The following is a 17,024-nucleotide window of genomic DNA, read 5'->3' as shown; positions in this document are numbered from 1 at the left end:
CTGGGGTTGCTGCGTTGTGGCTGCTGTCTGTGGATTCCTTAATGCACAACTCATATTCTTTCGGCTGTTTCATGCGCAGGTGTTTTGGCAGCGGCGATGTTGTGTGTGGCTGGGCTTGGGTCACCTTCTTTTGGCTGGGGGTGCTGCCGGGCGGTTTCTGCTCGCGAGTTCCATTTTCACTTTCTCACAGCCTACTGCATTGAACGCTCCACCTACGTAAACACCTTCCCGTAGTCAACGGCGGCGTCATTACGTCGACCAGCATAGCGCGCGTAGTGCAAGCGTAGGGTTCGGTTCGGTGGAAACAAATTCTAAGGTTCGGCAGAAACCGAACCCCGTCAAAAAGCCCAATATTTGGCCAAATCCGAACCTGAATCCTGGATTTGGTGCATCCCTAACTAACTAATTTTGTGTACGGATGGTGGATTTTATTACACTGTGTGAATAATTGTCCAAATGTAGTCAATTACAAGGTGCGTCCAGTACAGCTACAAGGAATTGTTTTCAGCGGTGTCACAGTAAATGTCACCTTATAGCCTGTCAACGTAGTGACAAAACAGTAATACAGAATCAGAAAAGCGTGTATTGCCACAGTAACTTACACTTATGTGGAATTTGTCTCGGTGATTGGTGCATACATAAAGATACAAACATATTGAAGATTACTGTAATAGAACTATTTAATAAATAAAGAAACTGAAACAAATATATATACAAAATAGCTGTTTAGCATAAGATACATATAATGCATATAGTACAGATACTTTAATGTGGTCATTGCTTTCATTCTAACCAACGCCACTGCTGTTTCTGATAAATAACAATATGTACACTTTAGAAACAGATGCACCAATCTTTTATGTCAGCAGTAGTCCCAATAAACCCTTGAGATGCAGCCACAACACACAGAATAGTATATACTGTGTTTACAAAGGAGTTCTGTTTAGGCGGGGTGTCTCAAGGAACAGTCATGGCAGTTTAAGGGAAAGTGGGAAAGTCAATTATGGAATTCAAAGATTGTAAAGGAACTAAATGTTTGTGTTTAAAGGTCCCATGGCGTGACAATTTCACTTTATGAGGTTTTTTATCATTAATATGTTCCCCCAGCCTGCCCATGGTCCCCCAGTAGCTAGAAATGGTGATAGGTGTAAACCGAGCCCTGGATATCCTGCTCTGCCTTTGAGAAAATGAACGCTCAGATGGGACGATCAGGAATCTCCTCCTTATGACATCATAAGGAGCAAGGTTACCTCCCCTTTCTCTGCTTTACCCGCCCAGAGAATTTGGCCCACCCATGAGAAAGAGAGAGACATCATGGCTTGCAAACGAGCGAAGCATGGCAGTTGGTCAAGACCACACCCTCCACCTATATAAAAGAGACTTCAGATACAGTATTAGGGGACACTAAGGCCTATATAAAAGATACTTCAGATACAGTATTAGGGGACCACTAAGGTCTATATAAAAGAGACTTCAGATACAGTATTAGGGGACCACTAAGGTCTATATAAAAGAGACTTCAGATACAGTATTAGGGGACACTAAGGCCTATATAAAAGAGACTTCAGATACAGTATTAGGGGACACTAAGGCCTATATAAAAGATACTTCAGATACAGTATTAGGGGACCACTAAGGCCTATATAAAAGATACTTCAGATACAGTATTAGGGGACCACTAAGGCCTATATAAAAGAGACTTCAGATACAGTATTAGGGGACCACTAAGGCCTATATAAAAGAGACTTCAGATACAGTATTAGGGGACCACTAAGGCCTATATAAAAGAGACTTCAGATACAGTATTAGGGGACCACTAAGGCCTATTCTAAAGCATCCAAAAAGCAGCATGTCATAGGACCTTTAACACAGTTTAAACCAATAACAATAATGCATCCAACAGGGAATGTTTCCCTTTAAATTGAACTTGAAAATAACTTGCTTTGCCTCCTTTCTGGTTCATCTCTTGCTTGTGATAAAATGAGCTTTATATAAATTTGTATGTACTGAAGGTTAACTTGATTTGATTGATGTTTGGTGTCTCATTATCCCCAGGCCAGAAGAATCATTGGTGACTTTGGCATCCCCATCTCAATTCTATTTTCAGTGTTGGTGGATTACTCCATTACTGACACGTACACACAGGTAACTGTCATGTTAATTACTTCCGTCACAGCAACAGTTGTATTACAGTTGCAACAAATCAGGGCCTTTTTTCTCAGTACTGATAATGATCTTCATTTACTTTTAGAAACTGAATGTGCCGCCGGGCTTCTCAGTCACCTCCCCTGACAAGAGAGGCTGGTTCATCAATCCCTTTGGGGACAAGCGTCCCTTTCCCACCTGGATGATGGGAGCATCCATTGTACCTGCCATTCTCGTCTTCATCCTTATTTTCATGGAATCTCAGATCACTTCGTACGTACAGTATGATTATCTACAGTGGTGTACAGTAGAATCTGTGTGTGTGTGTGTGTGTGTGTGTGTGTGTGTGTGTGTGTGTGTGTGTGTGTGTGTGTGTGCGCGTAAAATTAAGATAGATAGATGGATAGCTTTTATTGTCATTTAACTGTACATTGAGTGCATATATGAACGAAATTAAAAAATAAATTCAAATGCCACAGAGCGTTAGTTTTACATTAAAATATGACACTAAAAAAAGGTGTTTGACAGCAGCATAAATAATAATATTGAAAACAGTTATTGTACGTTTAAAAAATAGATACTGTTATTGCACATGTTAATAAATAAATATAATATAATAAATAAGGTATACTCCACAAATTTTTCTTCGATTCAATGTTTTAAATATTTTCTCAATTTTCCTCCAATCTGTCAGATTGATAGTCAGTAAGAAGGAGCGTCGCTTGGTCAAAGGCTCGGGCTTCCACCTGGATCTCCTGCTCATCGTCATCCTGGGTGCCATCTGTTCTCTCTTCGGCCTGCCGTGGCTCACGGCGGCCACTGTGCGCTCCGTCACTCATGTCAACGCCCTCACCGTGATGAGCAAGGCCACGGCGCCCGGCGAGAAGCCCATGATCCAGGAGGTGAAAGAACAGAGGCTGACCGGCCTTCTTGTGGCGCTTCTTGTTGGTAAGAGGAAAAGGGAAGGATGGACGTTTGGGATGCTAATGGTTCCTTCGCTAAAACCCACCCCCGAACAGCAATTTTCCAAACACAGCTTAGCAACTGTAGCTAGCAGTGGCGGAATGTAACTAAGTACATTTTCTCAAGTACAAATTTGAGGTACTTGTACTTTACTTGAGTCTTTTCTTTTCATGCCACTTTCTACTTCTACTCCGCTACATGTCAGAGAGAAATATTGTACTTTTTACTCCACTACATTCATCTGACAGCTTTAGTTACTTTACAGATTAAGATTTTTGCACATAAAGCACATGTAGTTTATAAAATACAATGTTTTATTATAAATTAAAGTACCCAACAATATACAGGCCTACAAGTCCAGCTGAAATGATTAGATGATTAAACACTTTTGATTGACAGAACTGTTTGGCTCATTTCCAGTTTCTAAAATGTGAGGACTTTTCTGCACTGGTGCACTGCGAGCGTGAGTGAGGTGACGGTCCTTTCAGGGGCCACAGCAGTTGACTTTAACCGACAACAGTTAAGTTTAGCCACCAAGACGACTAGTTACGTTTAGAAAAATGATCGTGGTTTGGATTTAAACACTTCCGGAAACAAGCATATGTCCTGGTTGAAAGTCTATTGCTTTCCCTGGAAAGTGAACTCTGCTCCCTGGATTGAAAGCACTGTGTTTTATGACCCAGCCATCCACCACAACCTCCTCCCTACACGGCCCACAGCGTTCTTATACAGCGGCCGTCAATGTGGTGCTTACAGCAAAAAATACGTGGACTACATACGAATTATAGTGCTTTACTTTTCGTATCTATATGTATAAAAGGTTCATGAGAGCAGCCTGCTTCATTTATCCTTTACAAAAAAACAACACAAAACCAATTACAAACATTAAAAACAGCTAAAGTCAACAGTTGTTATGCTATGCTAGAATGGAAAGCTTGACAGGCAAAGCAGCGGTGACTGGGGGGGATTGGGCTTAGTGCATGGTCAATTGGTTGGTGGAAGGCTCCTCTTGACCATATAACATTTTATTTTATTATAAATTGAATAATAAACTTATCAAATAAATCAAGAAGTGGAATTTATTCCACAAAAATAGTTCTCTCATTAAAAGACACAAGACACAAATCACATCAACACACAGCAGTGCATCTGAAAGGAGCAGAAGGAAAAGAGGAATCTGAACTACTGACCACTTTCAGAGCAATTATTCTGTTTTATTATCTGGCTGTGGGAGTTGTATTTTGCGACAGCATTATAACATTGCTGGAATTTCCAGGCAATTATTTGTCTTAAACGAAAACATAAGCTCAAAGGTACAAAGTACCACTTCTGCAGCTCCTGCATGTCTAGACATTCATGAAGTATGAATTTACGAGTTTACGCTCTGTTTACAAATTGTCCTTAAAATGAACCGAAACACAATTTTTTCCAAATGAAAATCGTTACACTCTAAATGCAATGACTGACATTGCAACATTGTTTTCATGCAGTGACTAGTACTATTTTGCCAGCCAAATATCTTGCTACAATTAAGGTGGGGTTCCCAAAGAAGTCTTAAGTATAGTTTGATCCCGTTTGAGTATACAATCATAATGACTCATCATGATTGTTGAGCCTTTGTTTGATTAAAAATGCTATTTGGATTAGGAATAAGACTTTTTGGATTAGCCCAAAGACCGTTTCAACCAAGAACCTGAACAGTGAATACGTTTCAAATAAATGGCGATGACAGTAAATGTAAATGTAAATGGACTGTTTTTATATAGCGCTTTTCTAGTCTTAACGACTACTCAAAGCGCTTTTACATAGTACAGGAACCATTCACCATTCACACACATTCATACGCTGTGGCCAAGGCTGCCGTACAAGGTGCCACCTGCTCATCAGATAAACGTTCACACACATTTACACTCCGATGCGCAGCATCGTGGGGCAACTCGGGGTTCAGTGTCTTGCTCTACCACTGAGCCACAGTATGTTTGTTATGAGGGCTGTTCCCTTGTTGAATGAATAAATATCTTCATAGTTGCTAATTATTGTACACGTGACGTGTGTAGAGTTTCAAAAACAGTAGTCTCGCATTGCCAAAACTATCTCCACAGCGCAAGGTTTAGGGTTAGGGTTAGAATCAAAACTAAAAAACATACATTCTGGGATAGGAGAAAAAAACGCTCTGGGTTGTTTGCATTTCTTTAAACCAATCACGTCGTCTTGGGCTGCCCTCAGTTTGGGTTGGAGATGCTGGTGATTCTGCAAAATAGTCTCAAGAAGGAACTTGTTTTGGTGGAACATTTGCAACTCGCTAAAGAAAACGCCTCATACAATATTAAATGAAGGTAACTGTTCACACAATACAGTACTGTGAGCTATTTAAATTAGCTGGATCCATAGTTAAACAATACTTTCTCTTTCCAGTGTATTGCTGTGTGTACTTCATCAATGGCAATCCTCTCCAATCGGTCCCAAAATGTCCCAGTTATGGCGTTTTTCCACTACATGGTACCTGCTCGAGTCAGCTCGACTCGGCCACGGTGCCCCGTCCTCCTTTTTCCATTGCAGATTGAGTACCGCCTCGTGTGTGAGGCGAGCGTGGCTGGTCATCATAGCGACGCCGCAGGAAACTGCCACGACCAAACGCAACACACACACACAGAACGTGGAATTGTTTTTGATTCTCAAGACAAATTTTGAAAAAAAAACACCGCTGGCTGAACTATTTAAAGATGGCGGGTTTGTTCAGGACACCCCCGTCTGTCGCTAGCGATGATGACGCAGTGATTAGTGACGATTCTCTCCGACCAATCAGTAGTCTGCAGGTTTTCACGTCACCTTTTGGTATCGCCTCAGCTCGCTTGGAACGTCGACGGAGGTGATACTAAAAAAAGTACCTGTTGACAGGTACCAGGGACTGGAAAACCAAAAAAGGCGAGTAGAGTCGAGGCGAGTCGAGCAGGTACCATGTAGTGGAAAAACGCCATTAGAGAGTAAATGTTGTATACATATTTTTTGTAAATCTCACTGAGAGAACCAAGGAGGCCTACCTTATTGCACGATCCAAATTTTCTTCAAAACTTGCCATTTTCAGGCTAGAAATGTACTTCCGTTGATCCAGACTACAAAAACAGTAATATCATTAGAAATCCTCACCTCTAACCCCTTTCTGCCCATCAGGTATGTCCATAGTGATGACAAACGTGCTCCGCCTCATCCCTCTGGCTGTGCTCTTTGGCATTTTCCTGTACATGGGGGTCACCTCTCTGACAGGCATCCAGCTGTATGAACGCATCACACTGATGGTCACGCCAGCCAAGCATCACCCTGACCACATCTACGTCACCAAGGTAACATACGCAATAAGAATGTTGACATGCCCTCGTCTTCTATTATTAGTGGTAAGATGGAGAAGCCAAACCCAGCAGAGCGGTAACTGTAGCCGAGTCGAGGCAGCCTTTTTCCTGCAGTCTTTGGTTTTTAGTTTGGTTTGATAGAGAGACCTCATTATTCAGATCCCTGCACATGCATATGTATACTTCTTATTTGTGCCTTACATTTGACTGTGAGCAACTGCAACTTCATCATTTCCCTGAGGGGATCAAAAAAGTATTCTGATTCAGATTCTGTATACATGATACATGAACAACATCTAGGTTTTTGTCATTTTTGTCAAATCTGGATTTCACCTACTTCCCAGATACATGGAGAAAGGGAAATGTTGCTGAACGTTTGACCCCAAACAGAGAGTTATCACAACAGTTGAATATAAAGACCAAGGGTTACTGGCTGCATTCATCACACTGCTGCATTTAGCTACCCCATCTGATGATGATCAGATGGAGATGGAGTCTTGAAAAATTGTGAACCTATTATTTAAGCTTGTGAGGGGGGATGATGTATGTACATTAGGAAACTATCACGCAAACAGCACATAATGCTTCCACTTTAGGGTGACCAAGTCTATAATAAATGGAAATATAATAATATTTGTAATTTTATAATAAACGAAACCAAGCACTAACATACTCGTTAAAGTAAAATGGGAAGATGACGTGAAATGGAAGCTGACAAGTTAGTAAGCACAACTAGACTAGCACAATCAACATGTTGGCATGTAGTAAGTTACAATCGCAATCCCATAAAATGATGACACAATAGCTCTTAAAGAGGGGAGTGAACAGGGAAAGAAAGAAACAGGGCCCAGGTTTCTTTTTGAGTTCATACCGGAGCAGACAGATCACAAACTAAGTATCAATATCACACGATCTTGCTTTGATAGTTGCTTGAATAGAATCAACACCAAAGGAAAAAAAAATAGGACCCATCTCACATTAGATCACTCTCACGGCACATGAACACTCATCTCAGTGCATGCACTCTGCTTCTCTGCCACTCTTGTGTGCATGCACCATTTTGTTTCAGAGATTTCACACAATAAGCACATTTACTCAAGTACTGTACTTAAGTAAAAATTTGAGGTACTTGTACTTTACTTGAGTCTTTCCTTTTCATGCCACTTTCTACTTCTACTCCGCTACATTTCAGAGAGAAATATTGTACTTTTTACTCCACTACATTCATCTGACAGCTTTAGTTACTAGTTACTTTACAAATTAAGATTTTTGCACACAAAACACATGTACTTTATACAATACAATGTTATATTATAAATTAAAGTACCCAACAATATACAGGCCTACAAGTCCAGCTGAAATGAGTAGACCATTAAACACTTAGTTGATTGGCAGAACTGTTTGGATCCAGTTTCTAAAATGTGAGGATTTTTCTGCATTGAGTACTTTTATTTTTATTTATACTTTAAGTACATTTTTCTGATGATACTTACATACTTTTACTTAAGTTACATTTTCAATGCAGGATTTTGACTTATAACAGAGTATTTTTACAGTGTGGTATTAGTACTTTTACTTTAAGTAAAGGATCTGAATACTTCTTCCACCACTGCATCTCACATTAGATCAGTATCATCATTGTTAATAACTTGTGTTTTACCATGCATTTGGTTAAGCAATCAAATCAAGTTTTGTGGTACATGAAAAACACAGGAAAGGACAGGACAAGGTTTACAGAAAATTCAGTCCCTCACATCATTAGACGCAGGACTACCCACTAGATGGAGCCAAAAACATGTCAGATTTTCCTTATGTGAGGGAACAGTTTGGGATAGAGTGTGTTGATTGTGTCTCTGAGTATCTGTGTGTACGTCTGTGTGTCTGTACTGGGCTCGATGGCCTATTGACTTTCAACCCATTAACCACCACGCGTGTTGCTTCAGGTGAAGACATGGCGTATGAACATGTTCACCATCATCCAGTTGGCGTGCATCGTGGCTCTGTGGGTAGTGAAGTCTACCAACGCCTCGCTGGCGTTCCCCTTCGTCCTCATCATGACGGTGCCGCTGCGCCGCCTCATCCTGTCCAGGATTTTCGAGGAACGTGAGCTCCAGGCGGTAGGTTTGGGTAGCAGAGACACTCCAGGAATGTTTGAGTCTGCCACCATAGTCTTATCCCACATAGCCTCAGGATACTTATTCTATAGCATATGTAATACTAGATGGATGTTGGCATGTTTTGATATCTGTCTTACACTAACATCTCTTAACGAAATCCTACAAAATGAACTACGAATGATTTTCTCCTCTGTGATTATGGAGAGCTTTCTCATCCAAATCTTTTTCAGATGACATGCAAATATTTCCTTTTGCTCTGCTTTCTAACCAGAAAAAAAGATTCACAGTCAGTTTTGAAGCCAGGCTTCATGTTTTCTTGGTTAGATCGCCTAAACTCATACACGTCAACGCTGTCAGATTAAAACCTTCCAGTTCCAAAATGTCAACTTTTTCAGGAGCTAGTATAAACAGCTTTGGTCTTAACTTGACCACCATTTGTGTTGTGTTCATCCAAAGGTCTCATGAACCCAAGGCACTGTAAAATCAAATGACAGAGGACCTTGAAATTAAGTTAAAACTTGAAAATGACCAAAATTAGACCTCAACCCTCTTATATGAACCAGTTTATACTTTTTTTTTTTTTTTTTTCATTCTTTGCTTTGTTCTGTTCAAACATGTTTAGGTACCAAATACTTCTGAATCTTTCACACCTTGTTAGGGCCCGACAGCGGCAACCCAAACAATGTCAACTTGTCATGACAAAAAACAAATGACACTTGATGACAGAAGTCATAAACGTTTATGACTTGCTTATAACGTTTTTGACATGTTCATGACAGTGTCATGTCATAAATATGACCGATTATGTCGATACCTTCAAGTAAAGTGTTACCCAAAATAGTCTGACATTTAAAAAAAATATTTGGGCTTTTCTTGCTGAGAGTTAGATGAGAAAATCATTACTACTCACATGTCTGTACGCTAAATATGAAGCTACCGCCAGCAGTGGGCTAACTTAGCTTAGCACAAAGAATTTAAACAGTACGGCAATTAACCCCCATATAATGGTAAATTGTTGTTTTTACACTTTTATAAATATAAAAATAATTAAAACAAATGAGATACAACATTTTTATTAGTGAGCTTAAGCAGTGCTGGTAGGCAAATTGTGTTACCTTTGGACAGGCTAGCTGTTTCCTTGTTTTCAGTTTGTATGCTAAGCTAAGTTAGTCAGCTGCTAGCTGTAGCTTTATTCTTAGAAAACAGACATTGTGTCTATATTCAATCTTCTTATCTAACTCTCTGCAACAAAGCGAATGAGTGAATATCCCAAAATGTCCAATAATTTCTTTCAGAATTAGCAGCTTTAAACGTACAATATGTAATTTTCTGCCGCTAGGGGTCTGTCAATCAAAACAATGGATGGTAAAAACGGACTTTTGATGATGTTGGGAAGTTGCGTGGAATTATGGGAGTTGTAGTTTTTATTGTTAAACACCATCGCCGATTAGAATGCATCTGTTCACGCACGAGTTTACCCATTCAAGTTTATTATTATTATTAGTTATGTTTAGTATACTCACAAGCCCCCGGCTGAGTGCCGCTACGTTGGAGTTTAACCCGGTGGACGAGAGGGTTGCCTCCCTACGCCTGCGGGTTGTGGGGGGGAAAACTCTGACTGTTGTTTGTGCATATGCACCAAACAAGAGTTCAGAGTATTCGGCCTTCTTGGAGACCTTGAGTGGAGTCCTGCATGGGGCTCCAGTCGGGGACTCCATAGTTCTGCTGGGGGACTTCAACGCGCACGTGGGTAATGATGGAGACACATGGAGAGGCATGATTGGGAGGAACGGCCTCCGTGATCTAAACCAGAGTGGTTGTTTATTGTTGGACTTCTGTGCTAGTCATGGATTGTCTATAACGAACACCATGTTCGAACATAGGGATGCTCATAAGTGTACTTGGTACCAGAGCACCCTAGGCCAAAGGTCAATGATCGATTTTATAATCGTTTCATCTGATCTGAGGCCATATGTTTTGGACACTCGGGTGAAGAGAGGGGCGGAGCTGTCAACCGATCACCATCTGGTGGTGAGTTGGGTCAGGGGTGGGGGGAAGACTCTGGACAGACCTGGTAAGCCCAAACGGGTAGTGCGGGTAAATTGGGAACGTCTGGAGGAGGCCCCTGTCCGACAGACTTTCAACTCACACCTCCGGCGGAGCTTTTCGTGCATCCCTGTGGAGGCTGGGGGGCATTGAACCCGAGTGGACAATGTTCAAAGTTTCCATTGCTGAAGCTGCGGTGAGGAGCTGTGGTCTTAGGGTCTTAGGTGCCTCAAGGGGCGGTAACCCACGAACACCGTGGTGGACACCGGTGGTCAGGGAAGCCGTCCGACTGAAGGAGTCTTTCCGGGATATGTTATCCCAGACGACTCCGGAGGCAGTTGCAAGGTACCGAAGGGCCCGAAGGGCTGCAGCCTCTGCCGTGAAAGAGGCAAAGCAGCGTGTGTGGGAGAAGTTCAGAGAAGACATGGAGAAGGACTTTTCGGTCGGCACCAAGGTACTTCTGGAAAACCATTCGCCACCTCAGGAGGGGGAAGCGGGGAACCATCCAAGCTGTGTACAAGGATGGGACGCTGTTGACCTCAACTGAGGAGGTAATAGGGCGGTGGAAGGAGCACTTTGAGGAACTCCTAAATCCGACTAATACGCCCTCTATGGTAGAGGCAGAGCTGGAGGATGAGGGGGGATTGGCATCAATTTCCCTGGTGGAGGTTGCTGAGGTAGTTAAACAACTCCACAGTGGCAAAGCCCCAGGAATTGATGAGATCCATCCAGAAATGCTTAAAGCTCTGGGTGTGGAGGGGTTGTCTTGGTTGACACGCCTCTTCAACATTGCGTGGAAGTCTGGGACGGTGCCTAAGGAGTGGCAGACCGGGGTGGTGGTTCCCCTTTTAAAAAAGGGGGGACCAGAGGGTGTGTGCCAATTACAGGGGTATCACACTTCTCAGCCTCCCGGTAAAGTCTACTCCAAGGTGCTGGAAAGGAGGGTTCGGTCGATAGTCGAATCTCAGGTTGAAGAGGAACAATGCGGATTCTGTCCTGGTCGTGGGGAACAACGGACCAGATCTTTACTCGCAAGGATCCTGGAGGGAGCCTGGGAGTATGCCCAACCAGTCTACATGTGTTTTGTGGATCTGGAGAAGGCGTATGACCGGGTGCCCCGGGAGATACTGTGGGAGGTGCTGCGGAGTACGGGGTGAGGGGGGTCCCTTCTCAGGGCCATCCAATCTCTGTACGACCAAAGCGAGAGCTGTGTCCGGGTTCTCGGCAGTAAGTCGGACTCGTTTCAGGTGAGAGTTGGCCTCCGCCAGGGCTGCGCTTTGTCACCAGTCCTGTTTGTAGTATTTATGGACAGGATATCGAGGCGTAGTCGGGGTGGAGAGGGGTTGCAGTTCGGTGGGCTGGGGATCTCATCGCTGCTTTTTGCAGATGATGTGGTCCTGATGGCATCATCGGCCTGTGAACTTCAGCACTCACTGGATCGGTTCACAGCCGAGTGTGAAGCGGCTGGGATGAGGATCAGCACCTCTAAATCAGAGGCCATGGTTCTCAGCAGGAAACCGATGGAGTGCCTTCTCCAGGTAGGGAATGAGTCCTTACCCCAAGTGAAGGAGTTCAAGTACCTTGGGGTCTTGTTCGCGAGTGAGGGGACAATGGAGCGGGAGATTGGTCGGAGAATCGGCACAGCAGGTGCGGTATTACATTCAATTTATCGCACCGTTAGACGAAAAAGAGAGCTGAGCCAGAAGGCAAAGCTCTCAATCTACCAGTCAGTTTTTGTTCCTACCCTCACCTATGGTCATGAAGGCTGGGTCATGACCGAAAGAACAAGATCCAGGGTACAAGCGGCCGAAATGGGTTTCCTCAGGAGGGTAGCTGGCGTCTCCCTTAGAGATAGGGTGAGAAGCTCAGTTACCCGTGAGGAGCTCGGAGTAGAGCCGCTGCTCCTTTGTGTCGAAAGGAGCCAGTTGAGGTGGTTCGGGCATCTGGTAAGGATGCCCCCTGGGCGCCTCCCTAGGGAGGTGTTCCAGGCACGTCCAGCTGGGAGGAGGCCTCGGGGGAGACCCAGGACTAGGTGGAGGGATTATATCTCTAACCTGGCCTGGGAACGCCTCGGGATCCCCCAGTCGGAGCTGGTTAATGTGGCCCGGGAAAGGGAAGTTTGGGGTCCCCTGCTGGAGCTGCTACCCCCGCGACCCGACCCCTGATAAGCGGATGAAGATGGATGGATGGACTTGTCAACCAGCACGCTGTAGTAATGTTAAGCTGGAGCAATATTGCTATGTATCAATAAATTAGAGCTCTGCTGTATTACTGTGTTGCAAAGTGGCATGTAATTAATCACAAAATGATGCCGTGTGGCAAAAAAAGCAGTATTATGTTACGAGTATTTCTTTCTGTGACATTGTATGATTTACAGTTACTCTCGAACGTATCATCTGGGTGCCTGTGTTTTGACGGAAGTTACAAGTAACTAGAAGGTGAAAGGTTATATGAAAAATAAAATAACAGATTTCAGATTTGTTTGAAATTTGGTGGAAACATTTGGGATAGTGTAAGAACACAACTCAAAAAATATCTAACATAAGTATGGTCGTTTTTAGACGTTTTAATGCAGAGATGTTACATATTGTACCTTTAACAGTAGATTAGCTGTTGAAGTCACGCTAAAATCGCACATCTACTCTCAGGAAATCCACATGGAAGCAGACCCACCTTTTCACATGGTCTCGAAAGTGCGATAGTTTAGTCCAATGGTTCCCATCCTTTTTCATGTCAGGGACCACTAAACTGACACAAATTAAACCACTGGTCTCCATTTGATAAGATATTGCCCCAGGTTCCCCCATCTGATAGGAGTTTTGCTTTTAGATGTTTAATTGCAGATAGTGTATTAAACCTATGACCAAAATAGTCATACATTCTGGCATTGTGTTACTTCTGGATGGAATCATAGTGGAAATAATTGTTCCCCTATTTTGCTGGGGACCCCCTCGAACCCCCTCAAGGACCCCTGGGGGACCACTGGTTTAGTCTGCACCCAATTTTAATTGACAGCTCTCGCACCAGCCAAAGATTTAGTTTAGTTTATTTGTTTCACAGAACATAAAACACAAATTACATTGAAGAAATACATGTGAGGGTGTGGTTGAACCCTGTAACAGCTTATATTAAAACCACAACCAAAGGACATACACAAATGTAGACATATAAAATCAAAAATACAATTTAAGTGTTAAGGTGCACCACCAGAGTTGGTTTGAACAGCACCAAACAGGTTAGGTGTTGAATGAAAATGACTGAAGATCATTTGTCCTTTCACAGCTGGATTGCGACGAGGATTCTCCCAACTTTGATGAAGATGGACGAGATGAGTACAACGAGATCCACATGCTTGTATAAATTTAAAATTGGACCCAGCCAGTAGGACTTCCTCCGCCCTCCAGCTCAGACCAATCAGAGCAAATCTCTTCGGAAACCTCTGTGTTTCTGGGTAATGGTGACACATCAAAAGGGAGCTACCATAATGGTGTTTGTAAAATATACCAAAAGCTATGGCTGGATGATCTCTTCTTACCTTTAGTTTATTCCAGTTTGTTTTTTAAAGAGCACCCCTTCTGTTAGATCTCTGTGGTGGTGGTGATGTGTTACACTCCCTGAGGCCAGAAAATAACTCTGAGCACCCTACCTGAAGTGGACTAAACTAGCAACACTGACATGAACACTTTATCCAACGTTTTATCCTATTTATCCCTTTAATTAGTCTGCAGGTTCTGGGCATAAGTGCAATGATGTTGGTGAGCTCTAGGACTACAGCAGGTTGGATCATTTATTTAGACTTATTTTTGTCCTGGAAGCGGGAAATAGGGTCAATTTGCTTTCATTTAATTTAATTCAGGAAGCAGATTTTAATCAAAATTCATAATTGTTCGTGTGAATTGACCCTAAAACTCAAAGCCCAGAATTCCACTCCGTCTATGTTGTTTAGCTGCAATTTTTTCCTTTAAACTACTGCCATTTCCTATATTTTGCAATGATGTGCAAACAAGCAGTTAAGTAGTCCCTTTCCTTTCTGTACAGACCTTTAGTAATGAGCACTTTGACTGGGCAAAAGTTCACTTTTGCCGCTGCCAACTGAGCTCCCTGGCACAAAGCCTCCTCTCTAAATGTAGTCTCCCCTTGAAGCCAAAATGGGCTGTTACTGTACTTTGTTAGGTGTTTAATGCCCAACATGCCAGTCCACTGACCCCTACTATTGTCACCTTGGAAGTAAATAGCTAAGATGGTGTCAACCCTATTTTTCTACTGTATTGTATATCTATTTATTTTGTGACCTTTGGACTTAATGCCATGCCAGATTATCAGCGATGTTTAGACTCCGAGAGGCTCAAAGTGCTGTAAGAGTTAGTTTAAACTAACTAACTAAGGAACATTGTGTAAATTTACACATTCAGACATCATTCATCCGTTCTTTCACCTTCTCTGTGATATTTCCATGGTGTGGTGCATTTTTCATGTCATGAATAATATAACACACTTGTGTGGAACAGCATAGAAACTAAGCAAACACACAAGCACTGAAAACACTGGGGAACAGTTGAGTGTTGGCAGGATGTATGAATGATGTATTGTACAGTAAGACTGCGAGCTTGCAATTACAATGTACCATCTATGTTCAGAGTTTTTTTTTTTTTTTAAATACCCAGAGACTTAGTTTTCACCTATATTGTGAGCCGACTATAGGATTTTAATGGCCATTGAGTCATGACTCCGGTAAACCGAAACCTTACTTCTGCCACAGAACACACAAACACCAGTTGTTAGAACTACTGTACATAGAAATGACACATTTCATAAGTGACTTAATCATTCAGTAACAAGTTGTGCACAGATTTGCTCTTATTTAAGAAGAAGAGGAAGTCACTGATGTGATTTTAGGAAAAGGCCAGTAAGTTAGACTCCACTCTGACACACTTTCCTCTCAAAATACTTCATTTTGGAGCATTCTATGGATGTTAGAAGAAAGAAAAAGCTTTCTGCACACTGTCATTGTTCCCAAATTCAATATTTAGTCTGTAAAAATGACAATTTCAGAGTAACTAGTATGCAGAATCATTGTTCTGCGTGTTCACCTCTACACTGTATCTGCTGCAATGGATAAAGACATTTAAGGTGGAATCAGTGAAGACACAGCTTAAGAGGTTTATGTAAAAAACTATTAAATATAACAAAAAAAGAAGAAAAAAAAACATAATGTTTTCTTGTATTCACCTGATTATAATGATTACTGCTGCAGGCATAGCATCAACAACATAAAACTCCAAAGTGCTAAAAAGTGAAGCACAGATTATGACATTCTCAAAGTACATTTAAAAAAAACTTTAGGTGTCCTGAGTGTGGTATCGTTTTTGTTTGCTAACCACAGAAAAGAGTCGTTTTACATAACCGTGTCCTACCTATTATGAGCCATGCAAGAATTCTGTCTCAGGGGAAACTGACCTTGGATCTGTAAATATCACTTCCAAGCCTTTAGTTTGTGTCTCTTGTGTGTACATAAAGCGGTCAAGGCAATCCAACACATGCTATGTAAAAATATATGGCTTACAGTCCAGGCTTTTGTGTTTCACTGTCAAATGGAGAAAAGGAGCTCGAGTGAAGAGGATAACCATTTTCAACCATGTGGGTTATGTGTCAGGCTTTACAAAGACTGGAAAGGTAAACAGAGCAAACACACTGATAGGTTCTCTCCATTATACTCCATGTTACGTGGCTCCACTGTGTTCATGACGTTGTTGAATGTAAATGTTTGTCTGCCTGTCTTTTTCAGGCACATGATTTTGTTTGTCAGATTTAGCAAGTTATGATACCAATTTATGGAGGTCCATTAGCGACAACGCTGTTGAGCGACCACAAAGAACTTTGTGACAGTTGAGCAGAAAAACAACAAAGAAACAAAAAACAAGAAGGATTATGTTAGATGTTAGCGATCAGGGCTCTAGCTAGACTTATATATATATATATATATATATATATATATATATATATATATATATATATATGAGAGTAGCTAGAGCTCCTGAACGTATATATATATATATATATATATATATATATATATATAATTATATATATATATGGACATGTACCAATTTCCTCTACGCTCTGTCTTAGCTTATCATATGCTCTGTGTTTTGCCCCTTTATATTCCTTTATATGTTTATGCCAGTCCATTGGAATTGACCTGGAGTCTCGTATGGTTGGTCAGAAGATTTTAATTGTGACCTTAATAGCTGCACGTGCTCATGTCTTGTTGAAGCCTGTTAGTCAAAAAAAAAAACTTGGCAAGCAGTTTGACGGACTAAATTAGCTTGAGAAAAGTGAGAGCATTTTGAGCAATGTTTTACACCAAACTTGTTTTAAGCGGATACATGTACATTTACATTCTCAT

General features: G+C 41.8%; 1 protein-coding gene across 1 annotated transcript in view; it reads left to right on the top strand.

Moving 5' to 3' along the window:
• slc4a3 (solute carrier family 4 member 3) overlaps positions 1–15,733 on the top strand; it is a 56,555-nt gene extending 40,822 nt beyond the window's left edge. The window contains 6 exon segments of the mRNA XM_078263178.1: positions 2,056–2,145; positions 2,252–2,418; positions 2,840–3,093; positions 6,280–6,449; positions 8,399–8,572; positions 13,901–15,733. Of these exon segments, the coding sequence (XP_078119304.1) occupies positions 2,056–2,145; positions 2,252–2,418; positions 2,840–3,093; positions 6,280–6,449; positions 8,399–8,572; positions 13,901–13,978 (933 nt within the window). The 3' untranslated portion in view covers positions 13,979–15,733.
• The last annotated feature ends 1,291 nt before the right edge of the window (positions 15,734–17,024 follow it).

Source organism: Sander vitreus, chromosome 11 (genome assembly GCF_031162955.1).
Source record: "Sander vitreus isolate 19-12246 chromosome 11, sanVit1, whole genome shotgun sequence".
Taxonomy (NCBI): Eukaryota; Metazoa; Chordata; class Actinopteri; order Perciformes; family Percidae; genus Sander; species Sander vitreus.
This window is presented reverse-complemented; position numbering and strand designations above follow the sequence as displayed.